General features: G+C 39.5%; 1 protein-coding gene across 3 annotated transcripts in view; it reads right to left on the reverse strand.

The window, feature by feature from the left end:
- Positions 1–5,617: 5,617 nt before the first annotated feature.
- Positions 5,618–17,067, reverse strand: part of LOC136858581 (pseudouridylate synthase TRUB1) — a 101,656-nt gene continuing 90,206 nt past the window's right edge. For all 3 annotated transcript variants that reach the window (XM_067138243.2, XM_067138244.2, XM_067138245.2), the window contains one exon: positions 5,618–6,277. In XM_067138243.2, the coding sequence (XP_066994344.2) occupies positions 6,186–6,277 (92 nt within the window). In that variant the 3' untranslated portion in view covers positions 5,618–6,185. The remainder of the gene's footprint in view (positions 6,278–17,067) is intronic.

Consider the following 17,067-nt stretch of genomic DNA (forward strand, 5'->3'; position numbering starts at 1 on the left):
AATATTGTGAAATATCGATGTGGTGGTTTATTCGCATTGCTATCCTAATGTTTACTGAATGTATCATTCCACTAGTAATATTTTTTTTGAAGTATATTCAGGGTACGTCCTTGCTACTATATTGATACCATTGTAACTATTTGAATCTTGTCATCTGTTTATAATTCTCACAAAGCACTTGTACATACGCCTTATTTTCTTAACTTAATCTTCTAACGTGTCTACTATTCCAGTACCTGACCTATACCAAAGATTGAGTTTTAATTGCTATGTATCGTGTTTACAAGCTTTCTTTTGATGTTGTTACAATATATGTCGTGATTCTTAAAACCTGATCCCTTGGGCTTATTATTTGTTTGGTGTCCCCTTTTCATTCCTGTGCTCCTACTTCGGAATACCTCTGGGGAAAGGCCTTGATTTGTGTTCTGCATGACTAACTGCGCACTGCCTTGTGCACGCTTCCAGTTACTCTGCTTGGCCTGACACGTAAACATTGTGCTTTGTCATATTATTGAGGGAAACTCTCCTCTCCTCTCTCTCTCTCTCTTTTTTTTTTTTTTTTTTTTTTTTTTTTTGAGAAAACGTGTTTTAGAACTGATCTATGCTAAAGAGATAAAATCATAACAATTTCCAGTAGTAGCGTGAAAAGTTTGGAGCTACAGAAATAGATAAAAAATGTTCTAGTAAGTCTGAAGAATAATCTCTCGTTTTCTTAAAGCCTGTTTGCTTTATTCTTTCCCACAGAATAAAGTAAAGAAATCATGATCCGAGAAGTTTGTCTTTTCGTGTGATGTCTTTGCTCTATTTGTACATTGAGAGTGCATTTTATTTATTGTATTTATCTTTTTTCTTTGCTCGAAATATTTTTGTAACTCCACCAGCGCTCTGTATAGGTATCAGTTAGTGCTGCTTTCTGTCATACAATACAATAACCAATTGTGCATGGTATATATGTTGTATGAAAGACACTGTCTCGACCTTTTATCTGAAATATGTATAGAGTTTATTTCATCATCTTCATTTCTCATTTCCAGCTTCCCGGGTCAGGTTGTGAATCAAGGACCTCCATCACTGCCTGTCTCTCTACCACTCTTCTTTTTTAAGTACATCTTCTGGTTTTCCTCCTCTCTTCTCTATGCACTCTATGCACTGAATCTGTCTACCTCTTTTGGGGTCTTCCTCATGGTCTCTTTCCTGTTAACTTCTCTGAAAAAGCTTTTTTTGGCACTCTCTTCTTTCATTCTCATCATATGCCCATACCACTTTAGCTTTGTCATTTCTATCATGTTTTGAAGTTTCAAGATTCCTGTCCTTTTCCTTATCTCTTCACATCTAATTCTATCCTTTCTGGTCTTGCCCTCGATACCTCTTATGAATTTCATCTCTGGTGTCCGTATTCTACTCTCCTCTCATTTTGTTGTAGTCCATAATCCAGCTGCATAGGTTAGTATGGGCTCATAATAGGTTGAATATAATATTTTCTTACATTTCTTCAGGACATCAGGTTCCACAAAATACCCCTTACACTCTGGTAGAATCTGTTTGCTTGTTGTATTCTTTTCCCAATTTCCTCGGTCATCTTTCTATCTTCTGTGATCACACTACCCAAGTACTTGAAACATTTAACCACTTCCAGAATTTTACCATTCAGTTTTATCTTTCCCCTTCCTTCCTTCCCCTTATCACTATTGTTTTACTTTTCTCTGTGCTTACTTTCATCCCAAATTTTTCTAATCTCTTGATTCCATACATCTACTTGTTTTTGCACTTCCGTCTCATCCTCACCCCGTATCACTATATCATCTGCAAACAACACTGCTTTTATTGCCTATCTTCCCAATCTCTGTTTAATGTTCTTATGAATTTCATCCAGGACTAAGATGAATAGTATGGGGGATAGTATACACTGACTGAGCAAATGTCATGGGGTAACGGAGCACTGATGCGCAGGTGTGTTGTTTGCGCACTACACGCCCCCTGTGCCAGCGGCAGTTGTATAGGAGACCTTGTGACCAGTGGCTGTGAATGTGACAGGTGTAACATGGAACATCGTTGTGAGCTGACACCGAACGGGGTATGGTGGCCGGTGCCCGATGGATGGGAAGTGCGATTTTGGAAGTGGTGTGGGAATTCGGCTTCACACGATCAACCGTGTCCAGGGTGTATCATGAATGGTTGAATGTGGGTGTCACCGTCCACACCAGATGAACGACCGGCCATCCAGCCACCCTCGATGACCGTGACCGGCGACATCTGAGACGGATAGTCAATAGTGACAGATGGACAACCGTGCAACAAATCACGGCTCAATTCAACGCAGGCCGTGCTAGACACATCTCCCAGTGGACAATCCGTAGGAACATGGGTTCTGTGGGGTATGGGAGCCAGCGCCGCACACGGGCACCACTGTTAACCCAAAGTCATTGGACACGACGACGCGCATTTGTCGCTAGTCACCAGGGAAGGGAGGCACCGTGTATGGCGTAGACCACATGGAGCGATGGATCCCGCCTGCCTCGAAGGTGTGGTCCAGGGCGCTGGTGTCTCTGTTATGGTCTGGGGTGCATTTTCCTGGTATGGAATGGGCTCCCTAGTTGTTCTGGAAGAGACTTTGAATGGTACGCGGTATGTTGAGCTGCTCGGAGACCATCTCCACCCATTTTTGGCCTTCCAGTGCCCAGACGGTTCTGCGGTGTTTCAAGATGATGCGCCGCCACATTGCTCCCACGTCGCCCGGGAATGGTTCCAGGAACATGCATCAGAGGCCCAACGACTGCCATGGCAACCCAGGAGCCCCGATATGAACCCTATCGAGCATATCTGGGATGTCCTGGAACGCAGGCTCCATCCCATGGATCCTGCACCCACAAACAGACCAGCATTGGCGGCCGCTCTGCAAACGATTTGGTGTCAGCTGCGTCCAGAGGACTACCAGGGACTTGTTGACTCACTTCCACGGCGTCTCACTGCAGTTCAAAGGGCCAGAGGAGGCCCCACAAGCTATTAGGTGACTATCCCATGACATTTGCTAAGTCAGTGTACTTCCCTGTTTCAGTTCCAACTTTAAACCATTTTGTTTTTCCTGTACTAGTCTTCACACTACTAACACAATTTTTGTACATAGCTTTTATCATTTGCACTTCCACTCTGTTAACTTGTTTTTCCCTTAATGTGTCCCTTACCAACTGTCTGGGCACACTGTCATGTATAGAGTTTATTTGTTTTGTCACAAATGTTATTCCCCTCATTCAGTTTCCTACTGCTGCTTTTGGTTGCACTGCAACCAGCATCAGTCAGTTTGAGGCACTGCGCACAATGGCAAGCTCCAGCTGTCGTTTGACTAACAGTAACATGCTTGAAATATTGTATAATTCAGATGAAAGTGTAGTTGGAAATAGTAGTGATAGTATTAGCAGCAGTGATAATGAAATAGATGATGTGGCTGTGGCGGATGTAGTGATAAATTATGAGAATGCCGATGATGAGGAACAAATACTTGGAAATTTCATTTGGAAGACAATGGATAATTATACAAATCAAAGGGAAGTTTTCAACAGTGAATTCGGACCAAGAGGTGTTGTACAAAATATCAATGAAATAGTTTAATGTTCTGAAAAGTTTTTATAAAAGTAGTGAAGTATAGTTAATTGTGGAAGAAACGAATAGGTATGCAGAGCATATAAAAATGCTCATGGAAATCTGTTTTCTTTTTGGTTACCCATTGAATTCTGGACACCTGTTACAGTAAATGAAATTTATACTGTGTTAGGTTTATTTCTGCTAATGGGCATTGTACAATTGCCAACAGCCCGGTCGTATTTTTCACAGAACAGGATTATATCAACACCTAGGTTATCAGATGTCATTAGTAGTGACAGGTTTGAAATGATTTGCAGGTTTTTGCATTTTATAGACAATACCAGCTTACCTAGATATCAAGGGACTCCAAAACTGTTCAAAATATATCCTGTTCTGTGTCATTTGAATATCAAATTTCAGTCCCTGTACATCCCACAGCAAAATATTGCTATTGATGAAAATCTGATGCTGTTGAAAGGGCACCTCTCATTTCGGCAAGACTTGCCACTAAAGGCCTCAAAGTTTGGTATAAAAACATTTGAATTGTGTGAATCAAATACTGGTTATTTGTGGTGTGTTCTTGTATACACAAGGAAAGGAACTGTCATTGAATCAACTCTTATCTCTCCAGAAACCCCAAAAACTGCAGCAATTGTCTCAAAATTGTTATAACCTTTCTTAGGCCGCAGATACACTTTATGGATGGACAATTACTACAGCAGTCCAGAGTTAGCGAGACTTCTAAAACATCACCATTCAACAGATTGTGTTGAGACACTGGAAATGAACAGAAAAAATGTTCCCAATGAAGTAAAAGAAAAGACTTAAGAAGGGGGAAATAATAGCTCGGCATTCTGGTCCAATCACTGTACTAAAATGGTGTAACCCAAAAAAAGTTATATTTGTGTCTTCATACCACAATGCAGAAACAAAAAGTATTACTAAGAGGGGAAAAGAGACAGGAAAGCCTTTGTGTGCGATAGATTACAACCATGGTATGGGGGACGTTGATATCAAGGACTAGTTGCTACAAGTTTTTAACCGAAAGGAAGAGAATGACTAAATGGTACATAAAGCGGTTAAAAAGTCTCTTGAATGCAACTGTCCTAAATTCTCTAATAATATTTAGACAAGTGATAGGGATAAGTACTGAGCACGTATCTTATAAGAGTTCAGCTAGTGGAAGGTTTGTTTACAAAATATGCTCGCTTGGGCGTGGAACGAAATATTCAAGAGCGACGCATCAGATAATACAGTTCCAAGGTAGCAGCAAACAAAATTTTATAAGGAAATTAGCACCCAAAAGTGAGAAATCTAAACCTCAAAGACGTATTGTGTGTTCAAAGCACAGCAAAAGGAATACATCGGTATACTGCTTCCAGGAATGTGACGATGGGTCTCTGTCTCGAGGAGTGCTTTGAACTCTATCACATCAAACTAAATTACTAAGGTAATGTGAAACAATTATGTAATCATCTGTATGTACATAGCTATATTATAAGGAATTCCAAATTTGTGAAAATCGGGGTACTCTTGTAGTAATGTTTTAAGTGAATCAATGTGTTTGTTACAGTTAGTCAAAATTTCCTCCGGCTATGGAGTAGAAAGCTCTCTAAATGGCTGCCACACTAAGGGGTTAAGATACTGACATTCTGTTTTCACTTTTGTTAATGATAGTGTTGAACATCCAGTACCTTTCGGCCTTTGACAAAATTTATCGGCACACACATTTCCATGTGAGAACATTATTTCACACAGCAACTGCAAATATATTATCAAGCTTACACTTGTAGTTACTGGAATGTCACACAGGAGAATCGGTCTTAAGATTCTCGCGAGAGCATTGCCCACCACTAATTATACACAATTGATCTTGCAGAAGTACGGAGACAAAATCAGCACAAATTTTACCTCGAATCGTATTGATTGTAGGAATCCACTGATGTATGTTTTAGCTTCATGCAGCCTACATCTGAAATCCATGGAAGCAATGAAAAGGAACAATAGAAAAATCAGTGGGTAAAGGCAAACTGCTAAAACTCAAAAGACTGCTATAATTCATACTGACAACAGAGCAATGATGGGTGAAATACAAGATATTTTACAGAGAATAAAGTCTTAATTTTCATGATAAAATACAGATTAGCTTGCAAAAAGGAAGAATTACATTGTTAACTACCTCAATATACTACATTTTGAAATGCAATATACATATATATGTGTGTGCTATAGTAACATCTCTTGTATTTGTTATTTTCTCTGTTTTATCTTCTTGTAACATCATTCCCATGGCTAATAGTCTTTGTTCTTTCATCAGTCAACTTATGCATACTAGGTAGAATATTCTTCTTTCAGTTTACAAGACATGTAATTGTGGCTGTACTGTTTAACACAATTAGCAGAACTACCTGCATCAAAATTGATTTGTATTTTATTTGTGAAATGGGAGATCGCAATTCAACTGTCACTACCACTGATGTCCCATGGTCTGAAATGCAGTACTTGACATGATAGTTTCTGTTCTTTCAATGAACTGGAAAATTCTCTCTGAACCATTAAGGTAACAGTTCTGTCAATCAACCTTTTGTAATACAAAGCTCATTGTCTTAATTCATGTAGGTTTCCCAATTGAAGGGGATAGAATTCGTTATACAAATAATATTGTTGTAATCAGGGCTTCGGGATGGTTTGGGCTGATCTGAAACAAAGGTATGAAATGAACTATTAATTTCATTCTAAACAAATTTCTGTCTGGTTAGAAGCAATGCTTATTCGTACTGACAACTTAACCATGAGAATGTGAACTTCCAGATGATTAAACATAGTTTAAGTAAAGAAAAATAAGAACTGGAACATAAGCTCACAGCAAAATCTTTAAATTCTCACAAATTTATTGATAAAAAGGAAGTTCTTGGCAATGGCCAGACTTCAGAACAATAAACTCAACAAATGAGCTCACAGTCTCAAAAAGATTATTTTAGTATTCCTTCTCTTGGTTAAGATAGTACCATGGTATTAAGACAAATTTATTGTGACTGTGCATGGGGGAGTTGTCAACAGTAACTCAGAATTATGCATATTCCTCAATTTTCTGGTTGTGGAGATCATATGGTTACAAATGAGAACCATATGCACCAAAACAAACAACACTGAAATGTTGTGTACCATCACATTCCATGCATTGTTCATAATGTTTATGAAGATTATTGAACATATTGATGAACAAAGGTTGCTGCAAGGACACAAAAATGTTCATCTTCTTGCATTATTCAGGAGAAATTTTTTAATTTTTTTTTTTTTTTTTTTTTGCTGCTTGCTTTACGTTGCACCGACACAGATCTTATGGCAACGATGGGATAGGAAAGGCCTAGGAATGGGAAGGAATCGGCTGTGGCCTTAATCAAGGTACAGCCCCAGCATTTGCCTGGTGTGAAAATGGGAAACCACAGAAAACCATTTTCAGGGTTGCCAACAGTGGGGTTCGAACCCACTAGCTCTTGGAGGCAAACTCACAGCTGTGCGCTCCTAACCGCATGGCCAACTCACCCGGTATTCAGGAGTATTTGTAGATGGGTTATCTGTCTTTAAAACTGATTCTTTCAACATGCCCTATAAGTAGGCATTTGGTACCATGAGATCCGAAGAGCAGAAAAGGTATGGGAATGGAGTTCCATGAGAAATTTGGCAATCTCCAGTCATGGTAGAAATGTAAACGGCTCATTTACATTTAAAAGATACATCAAATATAATATAAACACAATTGGTTTAACTCATTTGCGGTTATCGTCATTTGGCGTAAAATTCCAGCGTGAGATTTTTTCTGAAAAGCCAAATAGGTTACATCGGGTAAGTTGGACACATGGGTCGAAGTACAGACACTGGATATATTCTTCCCATCACGAGCTGACAATATGACTTGAAATGAAAGAAACATGAACTAAAGTTCAATTCATGTAATGTCATAACAATGACATACCAGCAAAAACAGTAAACTGTCCAACACGAGAAAGGCCAGGCATCACAGGAGGGACCCTGCTAGATTACCCCAAACCGTTTGTATCCAATCCACCCTTTTTCTTGAATACGAACGTGGATCACTCGTGGAAATTCTGCTGTAGGCATTGTTTTTCGTTCAAGCTTTTTGCCATCAGCTGTTACAGCAAACAATGCAGCACATCATTGTTTTTCGGCTTCGGGTACCACGTACGATAACATTGTATGGTCCTTTCTTATCAACTGTTGGACTTGTGGCATAGGGAAACTGACTGGCATCTGACCTGCGGTTCCTACAAGGGAGATCAAATCTTTCCTCACTTTATGCTTCTCAATCACAAATCGGTGAAAATGGTCGAAATCATTCCATATTTTTTGGCATAATGTTGTTCTATGTTGAAGAGAGAGTCCATTTCTCTTCATAAAATTAATGAAGCCTCGGCTAACCTTCAAATCTTGGACACTGATTCCATGTGCATCGGCTATTTCTCACTCTTTAAAATACAGCATTTCGTGAGAAACAACTTATCCAACGTTGTGCAACAAAATAATATATTTAAGCAAATCCTCCTCTACTGTCAGAAACTTGCCACTTTTTAGTCTGCAAAATGCTTTGCGAGACTTGTTGGCTGCTTGAAGTGCACTTCTGTTACCGTGGTAGCGCAGTTTCATTTGGACACTGAATATTTGTTGCCCGCTGCCCTATTCCCGTATGTTTCGGTGTAACTGATCACGGCAAGTTTGTATGATGCAATATTACTCTAATACTGTGGACTGACAAACAATTTTGAGACCACAGGATGTCTCGTACCCAAAACACTCTTAAAATATGTTTGTATCAGACTAGAATAGAGCGTCAAAAAATATTATCACATAGGAGGTTTAGTCCCGGCAATGACGATATCTCGAAAATCAGAGAGTGATATAGGTCCCGCAACAAGAGCTTGCCAAAGAAAGCTGCGCAGAACATCGGCAGTGTTCGGGTGGGCTCGGTAGTAGCACTGCACGCCCCCCTCACTTCGCTAAATCGCCTTACTCCCAGCAATTGTTAATGAACCGTCTGCGCTGGCGGTCTGGCCAGCTGGACTGAGTGAAATCTCAGCGCGTGAGTGTAATGCCTTATTGTAATTATAACCAGAGCCAAGACACATTACCCTATAGCATAATGATATTGTTGTACATGCAGAATCAAAAATATTGAATGAAATAACAATAACAAACAAAGAGATTAAGAATTATGTGATCGTAAAATAGCAGTTAACTTACCCAATGGCTTGTTCTAGTCTGCATCTTGTGAAAGAGGTTGAAAGCTGCTCATATCGCCTTCACTGTCATCCGCGCTATCACTAACGCTCTCTCCGTCACTGTCACTATCGTCCTCCAGATTAATGATTATACTGTCTGATACTTCATCCATTATGTGATCGCTCGCAATGTACTTATTCTCAGTGTCGATTACGTGCCTACATCGACTCGACCATTCTTCTGCCCCAATTGACGCAATTCCTTCCATCAGCAATGTTCTTGCATCATCGAGTCTGAAAGTAACATTCTTTTGTGCTACATAATCTTTAACTTGAGCCCAAATCATTTCGATTGGGTTCAAGTCTGGATGGTATGGTGGTAGACGCAAAATCGTATGCCCATATGTAGCAAGTAGTCTGTCGATTTGATATGACTTATTAGCGTGATTTATGGGATTTAATCAAAGCGTACAGTTGGGGTTTTATCATCTCTGTAGAAAATGGAATACCCTTATCAGTCAACCAATCCTGCATAACTGTTTTTCTGGATGATGATGTGGGTGCACGCTCACATTGGACATTATGGTACGAGGCATTATCAATCACGACTACAGAGTTGGGTGGCAAATTAGGAATTAATTTCTCTGTCAGATATTTCTCGTAGTTTCTATAGTTCATCTCATCGTGATAATCCTCTGTTGTTTGGTTGGATTTGAAAACCAACAAAGCATTTGGAATGAAACCTGCATCTGAACCGGCATGTACCACTATTAATCGTTGCCCTTTCGAGATAGGTGACTTCAGTCCATGAAGAGTACCGTCACTCCAAGCACTTGACTTGGTGTGCGAACTATGCAAATATGTCTCATCAGTGTAAACAATAGGCCTACTCTCTTGTCGGTATCGCTTTATGCTTTGTATGTACTGCACACGTAGGAGCCTTATGTCAGGCTTCTCCATAAGTATTCTACGCATGTCTTCTGTCTTTCTCCATCGAAAACCTAGGCCTCGAACTATCTTGCTTCGTGTTCTTACGCAACCTTTAAACTGTATATCCTCTACCAGTTTCTTACGGATCTTTTCAAGCGTTGGTCTCTTGCCTTCGGTATTGTGAAAACTGTGAATCGTGCGCCTGACCGCGCATTTCTCAAAATCGTCCAATTCACACTTCTTGACAGACTTCGGTCTTCTCTTTCCAGGCGTTGAAAATGAATCCACTTCACCCCTTTCGATCTTCTTTGCGTCTCGTATTACATTCCGCACGGACCTTTCCGACACACCCGTAGTTTCGGCCACTTTCTTTTGAATAGCACATAAGTTTCCAGTGGGGTGGGTTTCGTTTTTCATGAATTTATACACATTATAAATAACTTCTAGTTTGACTGTGTAAAGTTTTAGCACTCCCTAATTTAGAACGAAACGGGGGCATCGCTACGTACACTGAATATAATACTACAACAAATTCACTTTCAGCTACAAAATATAAATAAAATATTAATAATACAAGCACACGCTTCTTGCTTCTTTTCAATACACGCTTGATAATGAGCTGTACACTGTGCCTCTCAGTGAGCGGTTGAGTAACAATGAGCCCGGTAATCAGCATTCGGGCGACACACAGGAGCCCCACAACAAGCTTAAACTTCGCCAACAGATATTGGTCTCTGCGCACGTTGGAGTTTCGGCAAGCTCTTGTTGCGCTTAGTATAGCTACAGTAAAACCTCGATCATCCATTCTAATGCCCGGGAAGGGGTGAACGGTTAATTTAAAAAAAATGGATAATCCATACTACTAATTTTAATTGACTAAAGTACATACAGTAAAATACATACCGTATAACCTTAAAATGCAGTGCATAAAACTCTCTTTAAAACCAAAATGTAGTCGAAGCTACAACAATACATACTAAATATCCACCTACCGGGCGAGTTGGCCATGCGCGTAGAGGCGCGCGGCTGTGAGCTTGCATCCGGGAGATAGTAGGTTCGAATCCCACTATCGGCAGCCCTGAAGATGGTTTTCCATGGTTTCCCGTTTTCACACCAGGCAAATGCTGGGGCTGTACCTTAATTAAGGCCACGGCCGCTTCCTTCCAACTCCTAGGCCTTTCCTATCCCACCGTCGCCATAAGACCTATCTGTGTCGGTGCGACGTAAAGCCCCTAGCAAAAAAAAAAAAAAAAAATTCACCTAAATTACCAGCAGACCATAATTAATTTATCTGGTGTCATGTAAGCTGCTTTTAGAAAATCCATTACTTTTTTTCACTCTCCTATGACTTATTTTCTTTATGTCTGGAAAAATCCATATTGTCCTCTTGCTCCAGGACTTCCATTAATGTTTCAGCCGACTCCAGTGCGGTCTGAAGCGGTATGCAATAGTTTGTGACACACTCTTCTTCCCCATCCCCCTCACTTTCACTGGTCACTTTGTAACTGACTGCCGAGTTCCCATTCACGCTTTTATTTACTATTTCATCATCAGTTAAAATGTGATGCTCAGGCAATACATCGTCAGTATGAAGCCACTCGTCATCAGGATATCTTTGATCATCAATTCCTCATTCTCTTCATTAGTGAATCCATTAAAATAGTAGGCGAGGTCTTCGACCTCATCATACAAGGATTGGGGCAGAAGTCATGGCGACTATTTTTTTTTTTGATATGTGAACAGATCACAAACGTATGTGTGTCGTGTGGAAGTTCTGCAGCCATAGTGTGTATGCAGAACAACAGATTGCTCTGTGATAGCTGGTAGTAGTGCAGCGAGGGCTGTGAAATCAGTCAGTTGGTGAGTGTCATGCGAGATGGACGTAACCCGTGTTGAGCAGCAGCGCGCTTACATCAAAATAGCCATTCTCCGAGGGATAAATGCGATGGAATGTCAGTGAATTAGTGGAAGCCTTTGGGTATAATGCCCTACCATACCGTACAGGTAGGTAAGTTTCAGAAAGGACGTGTGTCAACCAGTGATGAGCAACGGTCGGGAAGACCTGTCAGTGTGCGGACCGACGTGGCACGTGCCGTCATCGAGCAGCTCCTGGATGAAGACAGACGATGGACGCTACTGGAGTTAGAGGGCAAGTGGCATCGAGAAACGCAGCGTCCATAGGACATTGCGTAATGAGCTGCAACTGAGCAAAATCACATTGCGGTGGGTACCGCATGCACTGACGGAAGTTTAAAGGTAGGTGCGCTATGCAATATGCTCCGACCACCTTGCACGCTGGCAGCAGGACGGCGATCAGTTCTTGTCACGAATAATCGCTATTGATGAATTTTGGGCCAGGGCATACGAACCAGAACTGAAACGTCATTCCGCGGAGTGGCGACATGCTGGATCACCAGGGAGGCAGAAGGTTCAACAGAATCCTTCCCCAGTTAAATTGATGGTGATCGTTGCGTATGACGTCAGGGGAGTCATTGTTTGCCGCTTAGTTCCACATGGCAGAACAGTGACCGCACAGTACTACAGGGACTTCCTGTATTTCTTATTATGGAACCAAGTCCTGAAAATACTGCATGTCATCCATGCAGATTTGTCATGACAATAATCTACTGGGAAATATTTCATCACTGTTCCTTTGAAAGCCCGCAGATATTTTGCTTTACCAACAATAGCAAATTTTAATTTATGGTCGCCACTAGCGTTCGCACAGCACAAGATAGTAATACGCTCTCCACTAGATTTGTAACCAGGAGCTGATTTCTCTTCAGCAGCTGCTAGTGTTTTACAGGGTAAGCACGTCCAATAAAGTCCAGTTTTATCAGCATTATACACTTGACTTGGAACAAAATTGTATCTCTCAATTAAGCGCTTAAACTCGTATCTAAGGTTTTATGCTGCACTGCTGTCACCGCTTAGTTTTTCTGCTTTGATGTTTAATTCTCGAATGCCATGTCTATCCTTAAATCTCTGTAGCCAACCATTGGATGCTGGTGAGGAGCCTGAGAGCTTCATCTTTTCGTGAAAAATTTGTGCCTGCCTTGTTTTAGGACCACTAATAGGTACACCTTCGCCTCGCCTTTGCTGAAACCACGTGAATAATGCAGCATCCAATTCTTTTAAAATTGACATTTTCATTGTTTTTCTTTTAGTGAGTCCATGCAAACTGTCAGAACTTACACGTGATGAAATTCATTTTTGGGTCCGTATTGAAAGTATTTGTATTAAATAACACTAGTATGTTCTTACTGTTCTCCCACCTATTCAATACAATACAATCTTAAAAGTTAACATTTTGATAAGGACAAAGTCCTAACATAAAATTAGTACTTTGGATGGTACATGTTTTTGCATATCAATAGTAGTCATCAGCCATTTCTTACCTTAGGAACAGATCAGGTACCTGATTGGGAATGACTTATGAATATTGTTAAAAACTACGTCTTGTAAAATAGATTAGAGATCGTTAAACAACTATTTTGACACCATTCTGAGAGTTGAAATTTGGAAGACACTAAAGAAAAGAAATGTTGACCAACAGCTAACAGCAGCAATTCAAAGCCTGTACAGTCGATGTCAGAATTATGTTCGAACCTGCAATGCAGAGTCTCAGGTGTTTGAGACCTCAGTGGGACTCAAACAAGGCTGCATCCTCAGCCCACTTCCTCTTCATTACCTTAATGGATGATGTGATCAAATCGTGTAATGAGAAGGTGCAGAAATTCAAGCTCAGCCATAAGTTTCTGAGCCAGTGTATATCACCCATTGTGCCTTTGCTGATGACATATTGCTGCTGGGAGATTCAGAAAGGAATCTACAAAAGAACTTGCTAATCTGGGAAGAAGAGCTGGAAAAGAGGGGCATGAAAATTAATGCAAGAAAAACTCAGACCATGATGATGTCACGACAGCCTACCTCACAGCACATTGCACTGAATGGCGGTACAATATTGGAGCAGACCACCCATTTTAAATACCTTGGAGCCACATTGCAGGAAGATGGCAGAATAGATGGAGAAATTATAGCTCGAACCCATGCCTTCGGGCGGCTCTTCAATGCACTGAAGATAAATTTTCTTAACAACCCTTCTGCGTCTAAATCCACGAACTGGGCATTGACCAGCAAACACCAGAGTAGAATTCGGGCATCAGAAATGTGATTTCTCCACAAAACTGAAGGGAAAATGAGAAGGGACAGAATCAGGAATCAGACCATCAGAACCAGTCTTGACGTCTCAGCTGTTCTCGAGAAAATTGAACAGAGCCAACTACGATGGTTTGGACATGTCCAAAGAATGGAGGATAAGAGAATGGCTAAACAAGCTTTGGATGCCAGAATGTCAGGAGCTAGACCGCGCGGCAAGCCCAGAAGAATCTCGGAAGAAGATGTAAAGGCAGCTGTGGAAGCCAGGGGTGGGGACTGGAGGAAAGTAAAAGAGCTGGCCTGAGACAGAACCCTCTGGAAAACCTCAAAACCGCAAGGTAGAAGAGGACCGACTAAGTACATAAGTAAGTAAGTAAACAACTATTACAATATGAAATGTAGTATACTATTATTTAACAATTTTTGTGTTAATATTTGAGTCTAAAAACATGACAATTATTTGAGGATTATAACATAGGTGGTTGGTTCTTGATATTAAAAGATATTACAATAAAGATAAAAATCAGAAAGCACATTCCATTTAATTGTCAAATGGAGTGTTGTTAAAAACTTTAGGAAAGTTGAGCATTGGTAATGGTCGTTGATTCTTGAAGTTAGTAGGTATTGATTTTCATTTATATGCTTCTAAATTTTGAAGAATATTCATATGGCCTGGTTCTTTTTAAGATAATATTAGTTGGAATGCTGGTGCCGTAGGCTATATTGAAGTCTGTGTAGACGTCATTAGGCCATCTTAATTTGATGTAGTATTTGTGGGGAGAGTTTGTGATAGGTGTGGCTCTTTGTTGTTGGACGTGTTGAGGTGAGCGTACGAAGATGTACAATATTAGAAGGATCCACCTTTCAACGGAGTATTGAAAGGTGGATCCTTCTAATATTGTACATCTTCTTATTTCTCTATTCAATACGGAACGATCATGAAGTTTTTAACTTTAAATGTGAGCGTACGAGTCGAAAGGGAACGTTGTTGTCAATCAGTGGGTAGCCAAGTGTGATGAAATTCTGTTATTAACGAGTTATTTTGAAAATTTAATGAAGGACCATAATTGGAATTAAGGGGCTGAATAGTGGAAGTTAAATAAAAAGTGTTGACACTTACACCTTTGACTGCTGAGACGTTAACTTATGTTGAGGGCTTTAGAGCAACTGGCAGTCGCCGAGCTCTTACTTTGCGTGTTGTATTTGTGAAGTCTTGGTGGAGGGGTTTGAGCTTGAGAAGGCGTGGCTAAGGGCCCATACGCTGCGGGTGAGGAGGAGCTGCCGGCAGCGAGAGAAGGGGTGGGGGGTGGTGTGTGTGTTGGATTGGTGGGAGTGTTTACTGATTTGGTGCTGAATATTGTATGAAAATTACTGTTCAGAAGGAATATTAATAGAATTGGAATCTGTTCATAAAGAGGACTTTTGTTATCTATTACGTCCTTAAGTTTTTGGCTTTATTAAATTGTTGATCTAGGAAGATGTATAAGGTTTCATGTTCCGGCATGAGCTTACTGTTTTCGATTCTTTTTAAGATTTGTAAATCCGGATCTATTGTAGTAAATTTGTGACCTGTTTCATTCATGTGGTTACTCATTGTTCATTGCAGAGAACTTATGTTTTAGGGCATTCTAATGTTCAGCATATCTAGTTGAGAAACAGCGGCCAGTTTGGCCAGCATAAGAAAAATTACATACTGAGCATGAGTCTATATATACCTCAGCTTGAATATTTATTATTAGTTGAATTGACTGACTTATAATTAAAAAATAAATAGTGATTTGTATTCTGCGTTGTGTAAGCGATTTTTACTTTTTTTAAAGGATTGATGGATTTTTTGGGTTGGTAAATGTGAACTTCGCAAATTTTGGTTTGTTGGGTTTTATTGGAGAAAGGTTTGTGGTTAATTTTAGTCTAATTTTACTAATGATTTTGTTGATCATATCTGGATTGAACCCATTGAATCTGGCTATTTCTTTTATGAAATCTAATTCATTTTTTAGATTATTCAGTGAAAGAAGGATTTTTAATGCCCTGTATACTAAACTGTAGTAACTGGCTCTTTTTTATAGGAATTTGGGTGCAAAGATTCGTTTTTTTGTAGTTATTGGAGTAAATGAAGGCTTGCGGTAAATTTGGAATTCGAATTTGTCTACAACTAGCATGATTTTAATGTCTAGAAAATTGATTGAATATATGTTTTTGTTTTCCTTTGTGAACTTTATATTATCGTCTAAATTATTTAGAAATGTTAGGGTGTTATCACTATTGTTAAGTAGTTTATCGATAATTGCTAATGTGTCCTCAACATAACGGAGCCATAAACCGAGTCCGTTAATGTTTATTACTGTTTTGTTGTATTCTAGATTATCCATGAAGATGTCTGCTAAAATGCCAGAGACTGGGTCTCCCATAGCTAAGCCTTCTTGTTTATATATTTTGTTGTTGAAAGTAAAGTAATTATTGTGTAAAACAAAACTTAGTAACTTTATGAATTCGTCTTCATCAATTTTGCTTAATGCGCTGTGTTTGGAGAGGTTGTTTTTTATTATGGTGATAGTTTCGTTGACGGGTATATTTGACTCCATATTCATGACCTCAAATGAACATAAAACATAATTTGGTTGTAAATTGAATTTGTTTAAAGTTTTGCAAAGTTCGATAGAATTTTTGATGGGATTTGCATTGTGAAATTTAAAATTTTTTTAGGAACTGAGAATTTTTATAAGTGGGACTGTTTCTGCTATTGATTATTGGTCTGATGGGGGTATCTTTCTTGTGTATTTTAGGTAATGATCTTGGTGTAGGTAATTTCGGATTGATAGTGATCATTTTTTGATAGTCTTGTTCATTTAGTAGGAATATTTAACTTTTAAGGATTGTTTTTAGATTGCGTTGTGTTTTTACTATGGGATCTCTATTGATTATTGTGTAGGTTTTATCAGAGAAAAATCTTCTGTAACTGTTGTATCAGCTTTTGTTACTATAACATTATTGTATTTAATTTTAGTTTTAGGTTTTGTTTTGAAAAGAGAATTATTGTTAGTTATATTATGCTTTCACGGCCCGCACATAAAGACTCAATACTGTACAGGCTTTTAAGCTTATGCCGTGTCAAGAAAATAAGGTGAAATTCTTAACATTTCACAGGGAACTGTGCTCTGCG

Source organism: Anabrus simplex, chromosome 1 (assembly GCF_040414725.1).
Source record: "Anabrus simplex isolate iqAnaSimp1 chromosome 1, ASM4041472v1, whole genome shotgun sequence".
Classification (NCBI taxonomy): Eukaryota; Metazoa; Arthropoda; class Insecta; order Orthoptera; family Tettigoniidae; genus Anabrus; species Anabrus simplex.